Source organism: Glandiceps talaboti, chromosome 7 (genome assembly GCF_964340395.1).
Source record: "Glandiceps talaboti chromosome 7, keGlaTala1.1, whole genome shotgun sequence".
NCBI classification, from domain to species: domain Eukaryota; kingdom Metazoa; phylum Hemichordata; class Enteropneusta; family Spengelidae; genus Glandiceps; species Glandiceps talaboti.
In genome coordinates, this window is record NC_135555.1 from 17,407,557 (window position 1) to 17,422,798 (window position 15,242).

The 15,242-nt window shown below is 36.5% G+C and overlaps 2 protein-coding genes across 2 annotated transcripts in view; one reads left to right on the forward strand and one right to left on the reverse strand.

Annotated features, from left to right (window-relative positions):
* Positions 1 to 276: 276 nt before the first annotated feature.
* Positions 277 to 6,499, reverse strand: LOC144437729 (large ribosomal subunit protein eL14-like). Its single transcript, XM_078126739.1, has 5 exons — positions 6,478 to 6,499; positions 4,524 to 4,625; positions 2,009 to 2,203; positions 1,258 to 1,311; positions 277 to 423 (listed from the first exon to the last, which is right to left on the reverse strand). Exons 1-5 carry the CDS (start codon positions 6,478 to 6,480, stop codon positions 364 to 366), a joined length of 414 nt encoding a protein of 137 aa, XP_077982865.1. The 5' UTR covers positions 6,481 to 6,499; the 3' UTR covers positions 277 to 363.
* Positions 6,500 to 6,608: 109 nt separating this feature from the next.
* Positions 6,609 to 15,242, forward strand: part of LOC144437531 (putative D-lactate dehydrogenase, mitochondrial) — a 34,600-nt gene continuing 25,966 nt past the window's right edge. Inside the window, exons 1-4 of the mRNA XM_078126475.1 lie at positions 6,609 to 6,753; positions 8,819 to 8,937; positions 10,142 to 10,283; positions 11,114 to 11,255. Coding sequence (XP_077982601.1) covers positions 6,637 to 6,753; positions 8,819 to 8,937; positions 10,142 to 10,283; positions 11,114 to 11,255 — 520 coding nt within the window. The 5' untranslated portion in view covers positions 6,609 to 6,636. The remainder of the gene's footprint in view (positions 6,754 to 8,818; positions 8,938 to 10,141; positions 10,284 to 11,113; positions 11,256 to 15,242) is intronic.

Below are 15,242 nucleotides of genomic sequence, written 5' to 3' on the forward strand. Positions count from 1 at the left end.
CTTCACATCACTACTGAAAACAGTTCAGAAGTTCACACATTACTTTTACTCTATTTCAAAGCATAGAACCCCCCCCCCCCCCCCCCACATGGTACCATGGAGGGTCTATGTTCAAAGTTACGAATACAAATCTCAATCCACATTTTTGTTAAGATCTCTACATCCTTGAACCAATTTCACAACCCCTCTCTTCACATACACTAGTACAATATATGTACCAAAGCCATTCCAGTCGTATCTCAACATTTCACAATAAATTGGCAAACACACAATAGACTAGGTACGTGGTATTTTTTAATGTTCTACCAGTACATAATTACACAGCATGTTGAAGCAACCGGTACAAATAAAAGCATGTTCGATTTACTTCTTGGCGGCTTCCTTCTTCAGTTTGTTGTACTGTGTTCTGATGATTCTGCCTCTCTGTTAAATCAATCAAAAAATATCCAAAGATCATTAAAATAAGTATTGCCTCAAAACTGGTTCAATATTGTGCTTTTAACCAAAAGACAGAACGGAGTTGACCAGTTTCACTGGAAATTTAATTGGTTTCACCGATTAAAGTATGGAACAAGGCTCATGGGTATGGAAATCAATGCAAGTTTTATATGCACATGTTTGTCAAGATTTCTTCCTGCTGTTACTGGATTTCTCCATCAAAATTAAGGTACAGGATATGGACATCGATGTAAGTTATACCAGATTACCCACCTTCGTTACTGGGGTACAAAACATAATTATGGTACAAGGTACAGAAATCTACCTAGGTTTTATATGCAATTTTTTTTACCAGATTTCCCTCTAAAACCATAGCAAAAAACAGTGGTATTTGTCATGGTTACCAGCTTTTACAACAAAATATTCAATGCCACTTGACTCCCTCTGTTATCCACAAATTACTTAAAACAGTAATTCATGTATTTACTTGAGATTTCTAACCAAGTAAGTTATACATCAGATAGTATTTACACAACACATCTAGCAATGAGAAGATGTCTACGAATACAGAAGACGAGAGCTTTGAGAATACAAAAACAGAAACTAATTCTGATCCTATCAGTTTTATCTTAGATTTTTAAGAAGACAAGGATGTACAACGAAATATTATAGAAAAAGACAACTTAGAGAATATAAAACAGAAACTGATTCTGATCTTAAATAAACATAGCTTTGAGCTCAGAGTGTACATTTTCTACCTCATATATGACTCCAGAGCAAGGTGAGAACTTTTTGGGTAGATTCTGATGAAATACTTACCGCTTGTTTAGCTCTCATAAGCTTGAAGCGATCAAAATCTGTCAGTGCTGCCCTCTAGTGGTAGAAAAGGGAAAAATACATTTTTAGAGATTTTGAAAAATAAGTTAATCTGAATATTATTTTTATACAAGGTGAGTGTCTAGTTCAGGTAGTTATGTTTTCCGTTGTTTTCCATATGGTCTCTGTGTTATTGGTTTTTTCCCATCAGATGTACAACCATTACAGATTGGAATAACAGTTTCATATTGTCTTTTTATATTTCTATTCTCGTGAGACCTTCAAGATTTTATTTCTTGAATACATAAAAAAAGATTCAGTTCAGCAGTGAAAATCTAGGTAAGGTCAGGTAACAGGAACCAGACAATATTTTATATTTAAGCCTGAACATTATTTCATATGTGGCGAAACTGTAATCATACAAGAAGTTCCTATTGTGTAAATGATCTCAAAGATGTTAAACCTTGGCAAAAAAACAATTTTTTAAAGTTGGGGGTCAAAATGTTCCAACTCCCTTGTACTACAAACCAAATGTAAACTTCTTTGCTAGAAAAGACTGGTCAATGATTGAATACTACAAACTAACAAATGGAGAATATATTGTTCATAGTTCCAAGAATCACTAGGACAGTATGTGACGTGATCAAAGTCTGTAGTAGTCGGATTAAAACGTTACATTCATTTCCAATTTACCATTCCAAAGTAACTATATTATACTGTCCCACACTAACAAATGTTCCCTGTATCCTTTTACCTTCTTTTTTATTTCAATTTTCTTGGCCCAATTGGTGGCTTCCCACTGCTTCTTGATTTCAGCTTCTTCGAACTTTTTCCTGACGACTTTGGTTTTCACACTGTGTGGGATTTTGATGTTGAATGGAGTAAGGTGCAGCCTTTTGAAGTTGAGGGCTTGTCTTAAAACACCAGTGCATGGGCCATCAACAAGTGCCTAAAAGTAATAGAAATATGGATTAGGATTCAAATCTAGGTGTGCAAAACAGTTCCTTGGTAGAGCTCCGCTATAGAAAAAAGTTGGTCTAGAACTGACCAATGATCCTACATAACAGGGCTCGAAATTCGCGGTAGTCCCGCGTCCACAGACTACCAATGTTTGTCTCTGGGCTACCAAATTATGTGAGTGGTAGCCCAATTGGGCTACTAAGTTTTGAATGAAACTGTGACACCCTGACTCCGACACCTTCCCTTGCCGGGGGCCTCCGAGGTCGCAGTCCTGTGGGACGTGTTCTCGCCAAGCGTCAAAATCTGTGCGTCTTTTCCAAATTTGCATCCACACTACATGTATATCAAATGTACACGAAACACATGTACACTGTACACGTCATTCTTCTGTTCATCGTATACACAGCTTGTACTTCCAAAATGTCACAACAAAACATTTATATGCAACAATATTCTGCGATTTAATGTTATCTGTCTGTACTTTCAATTTCCCATGGTAATCACTCTCTGGAAATCTGCTCTCCGGCCCGGGCCCTTCCGGTTCTTCTCGGAGTCGGAGCACAGTACACTCTCGGTACACTGCTGCAGTAACTAAATTCCATAACATGAATGACAGCTATAACTTTCAACTTGATAGAGACACAGTTGTAATGGTGTTTGATAAAATTTTATGCTGCTGATGAGAACTGTTAACTTGGTATACACCTACAGATTCGTTTATTATTGAACGATGCCTAAAACATTCCGTGTGTAAACCATGCTCACGCAACCCCTGAGAGCATGCAGTGGTGAATGGTAAATTCACGTAATGCATTCGATCTAGTAGTAGTAGCAAAGCTCAAAAGAAAGTTGAAGTTTTAGTGAGAATAAAATGGTGACATGATGATTTGAATTTTGTGTGAAGTTTTCAGCATGGACCGTCTGCTTAGACTCTGTTTGATTATCTCTTTGCCAATGAATGGAAGGGGCTTTTCCGTAATGGCCGTCATGTATTAATACAAATCCTGTCTAACCCGTCTGTTAATAAGTAACCAATCACGTGGATAGATAATGATAACAGCACATAGTTTCTAAACTACCCAAGACGTAGTCTCCACATCAGGAAATGGCCATGGGGCTTATGAAACTGTTTATACGTTTTCCATACGTTGAATCATATTCAAATTTTACAGGTCTCACTGCACCAAGAGATTTAGATAATAGTTACAAGTACGAACTGCGACTACATGTGTTTGCTTCATTGCAATGATAACCGTACGTTGTAACAGTAAGCCTCATACGGCCCCTCTTTATGACACGTCCCCAGAGACACATACTTGCAAAAAATTGCGTCTCCAATGTCAAATATGGCATGAAATACACACAAATAACGTGTTATACTGTTAACGTGACTCTTTAAGTTATTCAATCACTCATCGAATTCAATACATCATATAGTTACATATATACACAGACACCATTAATTTAGGAATGCATGCATATCATATGGGCTACCAGTCATTGCTCTTGGGCTACCAAATTTAAAAGATGGTAGCCCACCTGCGCTACCAAGAAAAAAAACGAATTTCGAGCCCTGCATAATCATTATGGTTTGACTGATAACATAAATGCAAGTACCTGGGATTGAATCCCTGGCCTTTAATCATCAAGTCATATTGTTGCAGGAAGGAGAGGGAGAGCACGATAATCTCAGGAGTAAAATTCTGTTTCAGGTATCAGAAATCCATGACACTCCATGAAATGAAAGGTAAAGAACCAACACTCACTCGCTCGCTCGCTCGCTCGCACACTCACTCACTCACTCACTCACTCACTCACTCACTCACTCACTCACTCACACACACACTCTCTCTCTCTCTCTCTCTCTCTCTCTCTCTCTCTCTCTCTCTCTCTCTCTCTCTCTCTCTCTCTCTCTCTCTCTCTCTCTCTCTCTCTCTCTCTCTCTCTCTCTCTCTCTCTCTCTCTCTCCCTCTCTCCCCTTAATTTCATACTCACATTACATAGCTACATACAATTTGTACAAGATGTGTATGTACAAATTCTAGTAGCTGGAGGAAGTGATGAGGCAAACTCTCTGGCTGCCAGGCTTTTATGAAACTCCTGATATACACAGAACATTCTAGCTTTCAACAATTTGCTTGCGCTCACTCTTATAAATCATTGACATGGAAAATTCAGTGTTTTTCCACAGAGCACCACCTCTGCACATTTTCACAAAGTATACAGTCTCAGCAAATTCGGCACTATTAGTATTACAAGCATCACATTCCAGTCACAGCAGTTACCAGGAGATCTGCATGACCACTTACCCTATTCTGGTCGACTATATCAATGATGACACAAAGCTTGCCGGCATCTTTTCCATGAGCAATGAAGGCCACACGGCCAATCTCTACAAACTGAGTAAACACCTGGGAAAAAGGGCATAGTTGGGAATAAAAGTGATTAGTTTGTCAATAAACATAAATAATCACTAATCTTGAATCTAACAGTACTTGTCGATATATACAACACTGACCTAGCCCTAACAAAATGAATACTGAAGTGTGTCCTGTCCAAAGATAACATTCCAGTTGTGATAATGTTATAAGTAAAGTGGTTTTTACCCAGTATAGAGTACTAAAACTTTGGGATGTTGTCAAAGTTTTCATGTGGTTTAACCTCCCACAAATGACAAAATGGTACCAAATGAGGAAATTGTCTTTTTGTTGCACACTGAACACATTAACATCACTTGAAAATAGTTGACTTGAAGTTGTTTTTTTTTCAGACAAGAACTCATTCTCAAGTTAACAAGCTGTGCAGAATAGTTTAGTTGACATTGTCAAATCAGGCCTGGTATTGGGTGTTCCCATCTTGCAATGGAAATATTTAAATTGATTTGACCAACCCCTAGCCTGAAGCAAATATGACTAGAGTATGAAGATATACATGTATGTGGTTGGTACAGTCATGGATATATCACTAATACATTCATGGTGGGTATGACTCCATTCTATGTCAGAGATCTGAAGACTGTTGAAACGTTAGGTATGTTAATTGAACTTCCCAGATTTCGAGTTCTTGTTCAAATATACAAGGCTGAACTGACCAGTCCAATACTGTATATAGTACATAGTGTTTGTTATAAACAAAATACCGTAAACCTAGATGTTTTCACTACTACAATATTTTGTGATTTTGCAGTCTTCAGCTAGTTCTCAAAGACCACATTTTCACTAATTACCAGACTGATACATTGTGTTTCTATACAAGAAGGCACTTTAGTCACTATTTATTTTGTGTTTTTGTTTTCCAGTGAAATTAGCGAAAGTAAATCTTTTAGCAAAAATCTCCAGCTTTACAGTATGACTCCCCTACTTCAAGTTGTGTTTTCAAAAAAGACCCCTCAGCCAGCTAAAAATGACCAGCCCCTTAAAACTAATTTACTGACAATTTAACATGTTTGTTCAGGAGTAAATTAATGTTGAACTTGAATTTGAACAACATTGCCATTTCTAGAAAATCAAGGATTCAGATCTCTGACTGAACATGGCATCATACCAACCAATTACAATTGATTCTGTACTCTAAATCAAAAACACGTATTTGTTTAAATTCATACCATGCTCGTATCTGATACTTTAGCCAAACGAAAACAAAATTATCATGAATTCTGCATTTTTAGTCAAGTACATAGGATCGACTCACACTTCTAGACTTCACGCCAGTGAAAATATAACACTTTGACAATAATATACTTTTTATTTAAGAATTCTGTTTTCGAAATCATCTCGAACGGAAAGACAAACAGTCACACAGTCAGCCACGCACGGGGCTCACAACTTCACTGCTTTTCACATAGCATAGCTAAATAGTGCAGGGTTTCCCTTTTCACTATTTTGGCGACCTCCTCACCGAGAAATTCGGTTCTGTGTGTTCGATTACAAATTTATGTGTACAGTGTCTTCTGCTTTCTCCGTTTCCGTTGACTTATTTGCCTTCCCGAGTAACTGTTTGACGTATGTTTCAAGCATGTATGTAAAACGCTTGTGTTGGACGGGCGCCGCCATTTTGATTATAATAACGTTACCCATCTGAAGAACTCCGACACATTTTTAGAGCAATTGTGGTGAAATCCTAGCGCACAGTACTAAATAGGAAACTTCAATTGGTGTGTTGAATATTCAAGTACAGTCGGGAAGTAAAATTTTTCGAAATTAACGACAAAAACCGTTTAAATTATCACGAAGATTTCTAACCACGTTTTACTTCTCAACCTACCATTTTCGACGGCAAGGGGGAAAGAGAACTCTAACCACGTGACACGAACTGAGGTACGCCACCAACGCCAGCAGTCATGAACGTAAGTGGGGTCAAAGGTCATACGTGTAGGTTTCTTGTTTTGAAGAATCAGCTGATGGGGATGTGACTGAAAACAACATGCTATCCCGACATCTTTTTCGATCTCTTTGTATAAGTGGTGGTAGGAAGAGCAGAAACAGCTTGTTTTTATTCCAGAGAGCCCTCTCTTCTGAAGCCCATCCTGAAGAAAGCGAGGTAATATGGAATGAACTGATCCAGTGATCGCAAAACGTGTCTTGTTTGCAATGTTGTTAGCCCGGTTGTGCGCTGTGCATGGGTCCACTCAGAGTCACTTTGAGTGACAACCGTGAATACTAGACTCGCGTGCATTACAATATGTTGATTTGCAGCATTACAAGTAGGGCTACTTGTTTGTAAGCATTTCACCTTCGACAGCAGACACTACTCTAGGCATGGTTTGAGATATGCAATGACATCTTTTGTTTTCATTCAATTTGAGAATAAATTCGAAGGCTATAACGTAACAATCACCTTGAATTGAACAGATATAACGTTACTGCGAGTGGTCAGCCGTATTTGCTGCTGTTGATAGCCAACTGCACAACAATTTCATCCAAATTCTTGTGTTGATTTAAGTGTGTGGTGATATCTGCAATAATTGTTTTAGGTTTTAGTGCAAACCTCATAACGATAAAAGGCTCAAAAAACAAATTAACGATTACAGCTAGTCTGTGATAGCTCAAGAGTTTTGTCACAGGATGGGAGGATTCAATTTAATAACACTTTCACCTTGTAGATAATGTTTAAAGTTTTAACTTACCTAACCCCCGCCCCCTCCCCATGTTTAAAATTCTGTTTTAACGGTTTAACAGTCCAAAACAGAATGACGATCTTGGCAAGGGTGGTGACAATGTGACAGGTTTCTGATCCTGCTGTCAACCTTTGTACCTGTCTATCACAGGCTCTTAAATCAGGACCTAAGCAAGAAAGAAATGAGAAAAAAGTGCTATGTATATAAAGTATATAACAGAGTACATTTTTTTCTTTTAGATTTATAGGTCCTGTCTCATGATAACAGATTCAATTCACCATGCTTTCTACTATTCTCACTCAAATATATAAGGCCAGAAATATGATAAATTGATATAGAACATTTTGTTTCCTGTTTTCAGAATTTTCATGCAGATATATATTTGAAATGAAATTTGAATGACACCTCTGTGTCTTTGTAGCAGTCTTGTTGGTTTGTAGAGTTACTGCATGGAGGTACATGTGTATAGACAATTTGGTCCAGGCTATGACCATGATTTGAAATCAAATTCGTCCCCATCCTCTTCAGTTGGGTAGGGCTTGTTACAGAAAGGAGGTCATGCTTTTCCCATATTTTCCTGGGCTGTCAACAAACAAATATTTAAGTATTTAATATAAGAATGATTGTTCACCAAACTCTGGGTTCATAGTTACAAATGAAAATTTCTATCGACAAAATGCTTCTCTGATATCTCCTTAGCATTATCAGGGGGTGTGCATCAAGATCAACTTTGTCTCAAGCTCATTTCACATGTCTCTTCAGACTTCTGAGACATGTGACAATAGCCCATTGTAGTACACCGTACCCCTGACAATGCTGACAAGACATTTTGAATTTGCTCCCAAGAAATTGTTTGACTGTGAGTAGAAATTTTCATTAATAATGTACACATTTTGTATTTAGTAATGTGAAGATAAAGGTCTAAACATGACAATCATTATTGTTGTCAGTCAGTTTATAGAAATCAATTGGAATTTTTCTGTTTTAATCCTTCATTTAGCAAAACTGTTCAAAAAGTACCTAGAATATTTACTAAAAGTATAAGAACAGGTAGATAGATATGGACTGGAAAGGCTTTAAAAAAAACTTTGTGGTTCTGATTACGCTCAATTTTAGAATAGGTGGGGGAGGTAGATTTTGTTTTTTTATGTGAGAGAGTTTAGTTCAGGTAGTTGTGTTTTCCATTGTTTTCCATATGGTCTCTGTGTTATTGGTTTGATGTACAGCCATTGCAGATTGGAAGAACAGTTTTATATATCCACTATTTCTTGTGAGACTTAAAAATTTTCATGATTTTATTTTTGTTTCTCAAATATATATATAATATAAAAAGTTTAGGGTCAGCGATGAAAAACTAGGTGGGGGTTAGGTAACTAGAACCAAAAATTTTTTTTAGGCCTCATAGGAACGACAAAATTGTTATTTTATTCTTATTGTCTTGATTACCTTTCAGAATATACTCAGAATATGATTCTCTTTTCATTTCAGACTCCACTCAGTATATCTAAAGATGTGATTGCTGCTTTCAAGACCCTGGTTGGTAGTGATAATGTGTCAACTGCCCTCCCAGTCAGAGAACACCATGGCAAAGATGAATCCTGGCACAAGTATGGCAAAGTAGTGACTTATAAAATACTAAGTTCTAGAATTATGATTAATCTGTGAGGAGGGAAGTAGATGTACAAAGGACGATATGCCAGTCACCCTCCTTACAGTCAGATGTGCCCACAAGAGGGCACCTCACATGCAGAGACAGGAGGTCTAAAATCACATGACAGCTTACACATGCATGATGAAGCAGTCAGCAAAAAATGGCTAAAACTACTTCTTGAGTTCCTAAAAATGTGTCAATATGTCATCTGAAAGAGTAGAATGTTTTAACTGGTGGATAATGCAAACCAATTTTTGTCTTGAAACACACTGGGAATGGATAATTCTTTTAGGCCCTAAAAAAATTGTGTGGTTCCAGTTACCCGACCCCCCCATCTAGTTTTTCATGCCAACCATAAACTTTTTTTTACGTATTCAAGAAAAAAATTATAAAATCGCGAAAATTGTGAAGTCTTGCAAGAAATAATGGATGAGGAAACTGACATCAACTTAAAAAGACAATATAAAACTGTTCTTCCAATCTGTAATGGCTGTAAATCTGATGATAAGAAACCAATAATAACACAGAGACTATATGGAAATCAACAGAAAATATAACTACCTGAACTAGACACTCTCATATTTTGAAATATGTATATATATTTAAAAAAAATAAAATAAAAGATCTACCTACCCCACCTGATCCAAAATTGAATGTAATCGGAACCACATAATTTTTTTTTGTTAGGCCTCAGTAATAAATCTCACCAATCATAGCTGTCATTTCTTTTCTCATTGGTCAAAAACATGCTTATGAACAGCGCTCCTAGAGGCCAACTGTATAAACTTTTGTTTTTACAAACACACTATGGCAACACCACCTGAATATGAGTTAGTCGATTACATTCTAGCAGTACATTCAATCTTTGACGAGATGAGGAAAAATATATGAGAGCATATTGAATAATAGGAGTTGAGCAAAGTGTAGGATGTCTACTATCACAATATTATCTTGTTGACATTTTTATACTAATTTATGACAATGTAGGCTAATAAAGTATTCATGGCTTGTCTCTTGACATCCAAACAATGTACACATATTTTTAATTTCCAAACACCGCATTTAATAGGAAAGGTCAGAGGCTATGATAATCTATCATCAAGTTTTCACAGTTGCACACCCCCTGTAATAACTAAACATGAGATGTATCTCTATAATAGGTGCATACCCCCGGATGTTGTAGTATGGCCAGGAAATACAGAAGAAGTGAGTCAAGTTGCTAAGCTCTGTAGTCAGCACAGTATACCAATGGTTCCATTTGGATCAGGTACAGGACTAGAGGGCGCTGCTACAGGTGTAAAGGTATGTATAATTTGTATAATACTTAATACACTTATTTTCATACTCCTCCCCACCCCCACCCCTGCAGAGGATAATTACGATATTATTCCCAATATTTTTATTCGCTCTGCCAAGGAAACTATGAGTGACCTAAGGGGCCTTGTCACTACTAGTCGTGAGATGAGTAGTAGCAACCTTTAGGTCACGAGTATTTTTTTCAGCTGAATGAAGAAAAAAATTGGGGACTAATATAATTATATCTCCTCAAGCATAATTGATTTTTTTAAAAATGGGAAAAGTAATGGCAATTTGGAATATTTTGACGCATATTTTTAGCACCACAAAACTAGTGACTTAAACATGGGTTGTCGTAGTGACATAGAATGAGCAGGGTATATAATCCATATTTTCTGTTCAAAGACAATAACTTGGCTTGTGCATAGTACATGTATTATGAATCATATCCTCCAGAAAATTTTTTGACAACTTTTGTTTACAATTAATATCCTTACTCCAAGAAAGACCTCCTGAAGAACAAATAACATGACATTGTCATCTCCATTTTGAAGAAGAATCAGGCATGTATGAAGACACTTTGAATACTTTTAAATGACACTGTGGTACTTATAAAAAGTAGCACTTCCAATGACAAGGCCTTGAAAAATGTGTCACTCCTATACATATTTCAGTGTGTTGACAAAAACCTACCCCAATGGGTATGACAATGCCCCCCCCCCCCCCCCCCCCCCCATGTTTTATCCAGGTTAAGCTGGTAAGTACCCGGTATGGCAATATGATGCCTATGCATAAATGAAGCCATTGTTCCCTTGATGTGTTTTATACATTTGTAGGGGAGTGTTTGTATTGACCTTACCAAGATGGACAAGGTAGTGGAACTGAATGCCGAAGATTTTGATGTGACAGTAGAGCCTGGTATCACCAGAAAGTTCCTCAATAATTACCTAAGAGATACTGGTCTCTGGTTCCCTATAGGTAAGTTGACACTCTCTCATTGTGTTAGGATCCCTTGTAACAATACACAGACACAGAGCTGTAGACATCAGGAGTTTCAGAACTCTATGTACAGTATGTGTAGTACACATAATACCATGTTGCCCCTGACAACTAATGTTGGCTTGCAAACATAAAACCACCAGTGGTTTACAGTGTGCCTCAGTGATAACACTTGTCAGCTATTAAACCAGCTTGTGTGTAAAGGCAGTCCAATAGTGCCAGCAAGACATTCTGCACAGACAATTAGTCTCCAGTCTTCAGACCATTTTTTTACCTCGCAGTCAATATCAGACCGCTATCTTAAAGCATATACATGTGTACAGTAAAAGAGCCTATCACTGTTCAAAGCATATCACTGACAATGGCAGGACCCAGTGTGTCCCCAACAGTGCAGGACAAACTCATGAAAGGTAGGATGGCTGGCAATACAAGTCCACAGCTTTGGGTGTGTGGTTCTGTGTATTAACAAGATTTTAACTTGTTTGATAACGGTAAGTTTGAATTTTTTGATGAAGTTGAAAGTATGAAGTTGTTGATAAAAGTTTAAAGTACACTTGATATTTGTGTGAGTTTGTAACAGATACACCGGATGGGTGAATGAATTTGAATTCAGGAAAGGGAAAACACTTTAATCTGTGACAAACTTTCCCAAACTTTGTTGATAAACGTGGGTCACCAGACTCCCTAAAGCATTAATAAGGTGCAGACTCCAGATGGCCAGTTGTAAGAACATCACCCACTGTGACCTGATAAAAGTTAAATGCCAGTGTATATAGTGAATAATAGAGTTTATGATGCTGTGGTATAATGACATTGTCAAGGCATCACTACTAATACCACTGTGGTGTTTATAACACAAAGACAGGCATGGTGGTATTAATAGTACTAGTACTAGTAGGATATACAACTCAGAGCTTACGTGTCATTATTTAAGTTGTAACTTACAAAGAAACGTTAAATTGAGCACAGCTGACTAAATGGTCCAGTAAGCATCCAACAATCAACTTTGGAATCCCTAGGAAGTTGTAACCATGACAATAGGAAATGTAGCTTATGTAATAGCTTTGCTATAAGAATCTGAAGACAAAGACCTGGGCCTCTGTAAGAGATATGGCTGACCACAGACAGATGTACAAATGGACATGGGTCATTTTGGTCTAGTTCTTATACTGTATCATTACCATTTACACCTCCACTCACAGTATAGTCAAAGTTGTTACTCTAGAAGTCCTGAGATGCATGAGATGCAATTGAAAATTCATCCACAGCCACCCATACAGCCATTAACATCATGTCTTGTTAATCAAGTTAGTGTGTATTGGGGGCAGTTATGTAATGTCCAACTATGGTATATTTGTCAGCTCAGGAGACTACTTATACACTGTTTATGTCACTATAACAGTTGGGGTTCACTGATTGGATGAACAATTTTTTGTGCTGATTGAGGAACTTTGACCAGACATGGTTTAGTTAGAGAAACTATGTTGGCATCCAGACTAGGGGTCATTTCTATAGTCCTATTAGTTACTATTGGAATCTACAGGTTGCAGATTCGATTGCTGTCGCTGCCTGCTGTTTGTTTCTGAGTGGCTAAAGTCCTTACTTGGTAAGGTTAGTTATATTGATGTTTATTCCAAGATATAAAAATACATATAAAAATACAATATGAATATGAAATAGATTGAAGTAATGAAGCTATTTCACTACAGTCAAAATTATGATTTACACAATATATGGAAAACAAAACTGAAATCTCTGGTACATTGTATACACACACTTTCAATAATCTTGAGTATTTGGATGGAATTGTACAATATCTACTTTATGATATGGAAAATGGAAACTTAATGAAGACAATTTGGTAAATGTATACACACTAACACATGATAAACTTGAGTATTTGACATTGCTTTGTGGAAAAAAATAATTACAGAAATAACAAAAGTTAATTATTGTAGGAATCCACCAGCTGTCTCTCTCAATTTCTGGTCAAAATCCCATCAAAAAATATTGTTTGCTTATGCAATAATAACAAAATAAATGAAATATCCAATTATATGTTATTTTTGCAGACTATTTTACATTTTCCTCTTCTTTATCTTTGCTTATAATGTTCAATTCATTGATTGATTGATTGATATATTGACTTAATTACTAAATGAACTCATCAAAAATATGAAATGGTAATTATTTACAAGCTAGAAAAGATAAATGCTAAATATCATTATAAAATGTTAAAATGGATTACAAATATATTGATGGTGAAATTTTAAAACATGTACATCAATTGACACCCCCCAAAAATAACAACAAACAACCAAAACAACAACAACAACAACAACAACAACAAACAAACAAACAAACAAACAAACCCCAAAACAAAACAAAAACAACAATAACATGTCTTGAAAGTAGACCAGCGGTAATTTTCAATATATACTGTGAACGTGAAAATTTTCGCTAAAGCTTTATTTTTGTTTATTTTGCTAGACAACAAAAACAGAGAGTAAATAGTGACTGAAATGCTTTCTTGTATATGAACACAATGCACCAATCTGGTAATTAGTGGAAATTAGTCTTTGAGATATAGTTGAAGACTGCAAAACCCCCAAAATTTCCTGTGGTGAAAATATCTACATGTAGATGTATATAACAAACATGATTATTCATTCATTTATATCAACAAATAACTTATGTCATTAGAATACTGTATAATAAAGTCAAATTTACATGTACTTTAAACTGATACAATTATCACACCCACATCAAAATATCTCATTTTTAGCACAACTGAACTGATAAGGTTCAGTAGTGCTATAGGCATGACAAAGTCTCTGTCTGTCTGTCTGTCTGTCTGTCTGTCTGTCTCACTATACAGGCATGGCAAAGTGTCTGTCTGTCTGTCTGTCTGTGTATGTATGTGTGTGTTTGTGCATGTGTGTGTGTGTGTGTGTGTGTGTGTAAACAACTTAAAGTCAAAAACCATTGGATAGATTGCCATGATGGTTGGTGGGTATGTTACCTTGGGTGTCTAGTTTGGAAATTATTTAAATCAAAATGATCTTATAAGCTTACCACCGGTGTGTGATTTGTCACAAATCTGATTTTTGGTAAAATAAAATAACTTAAACTCCAAAACTACTCAGCAGATTGATCTGAAATTTGTTTTGAATGTTCTTAGAGGTGTTTATATTTAGAATTGCTCGTGACATGATGATCCCATCAGTGATATGCAAATTAGGTATAAAAATGTGTCTTTTTGGTCAAAAAATCTTTCGTTCCCAAAAAGATTTAATAGGCTGAAATTTGGTTGGAATGTTCTTCAGGTGGTTTATATTTAGAATTGTTCATTACATGATGATCCCACCAGTGCTATGCAAATTAGGGCTAAAATGTGTCTTTTTGGTCAAAAATCTATAATTCCAAAACTATTTAGCAGATTCAGCTGAAATTTAGTGGGATTGTTCTTAGGGATGTTTAGATTAAGAACTGTTCATGACATGATGATCCCATCAGTGATATGTAAATTAGGTCTAAAAATGTGTCTTTTTGTCAAAAATGTAGTTCCAAAACTACTGAGCAGATTGGGCTGAAATTTAATGGGGATGCATCTGGGGATGTGTAGATGAAGCTGTATTCATAACATGATGATCCCATCAGTGATATGTAAATTAGGTCTAAAAATCTCAATTTTGGTCAAAAACATGTATTGAAACTGCATGGTGAATGGGCTGAAACTTGGTGGGATTTTTCTTGAGTTATTAATCTGCAGTTATTGCTGAAAACATTTCACCCAATTACCCTAGAAACCATGATCATGCCCTTAGCAACATTGAAATGATGATGCATATTACAAAGATAACAGGGATGGGTATGTAAGTGACTAGAGATTCAACAAATGTATGCAAACATGCCTAGCAACAGGACCACACCCATAGCAACAGCTAAATACAGTTGTGCTACAAT

Bases quoted from the DNA above. Each gene is read 5' to 3' on its own strand.
- LOC144437729 (XM_078126739.1), bottom strand. The intron at 1,312-2,008 runs GTAAAAGGATAC...TTCTACCACTAG, and splicing joins AAATTGAAATAAAAAAGAAG to AGGGCAGCACTGACAGATTT. The intron at 424-1,257 runs GTAAGTATTTCA...TTGATTTAACAG, and splicing joins TTATGAGAGCTAAACAAGCG to AGAGGCAGAATCATCAGAAC.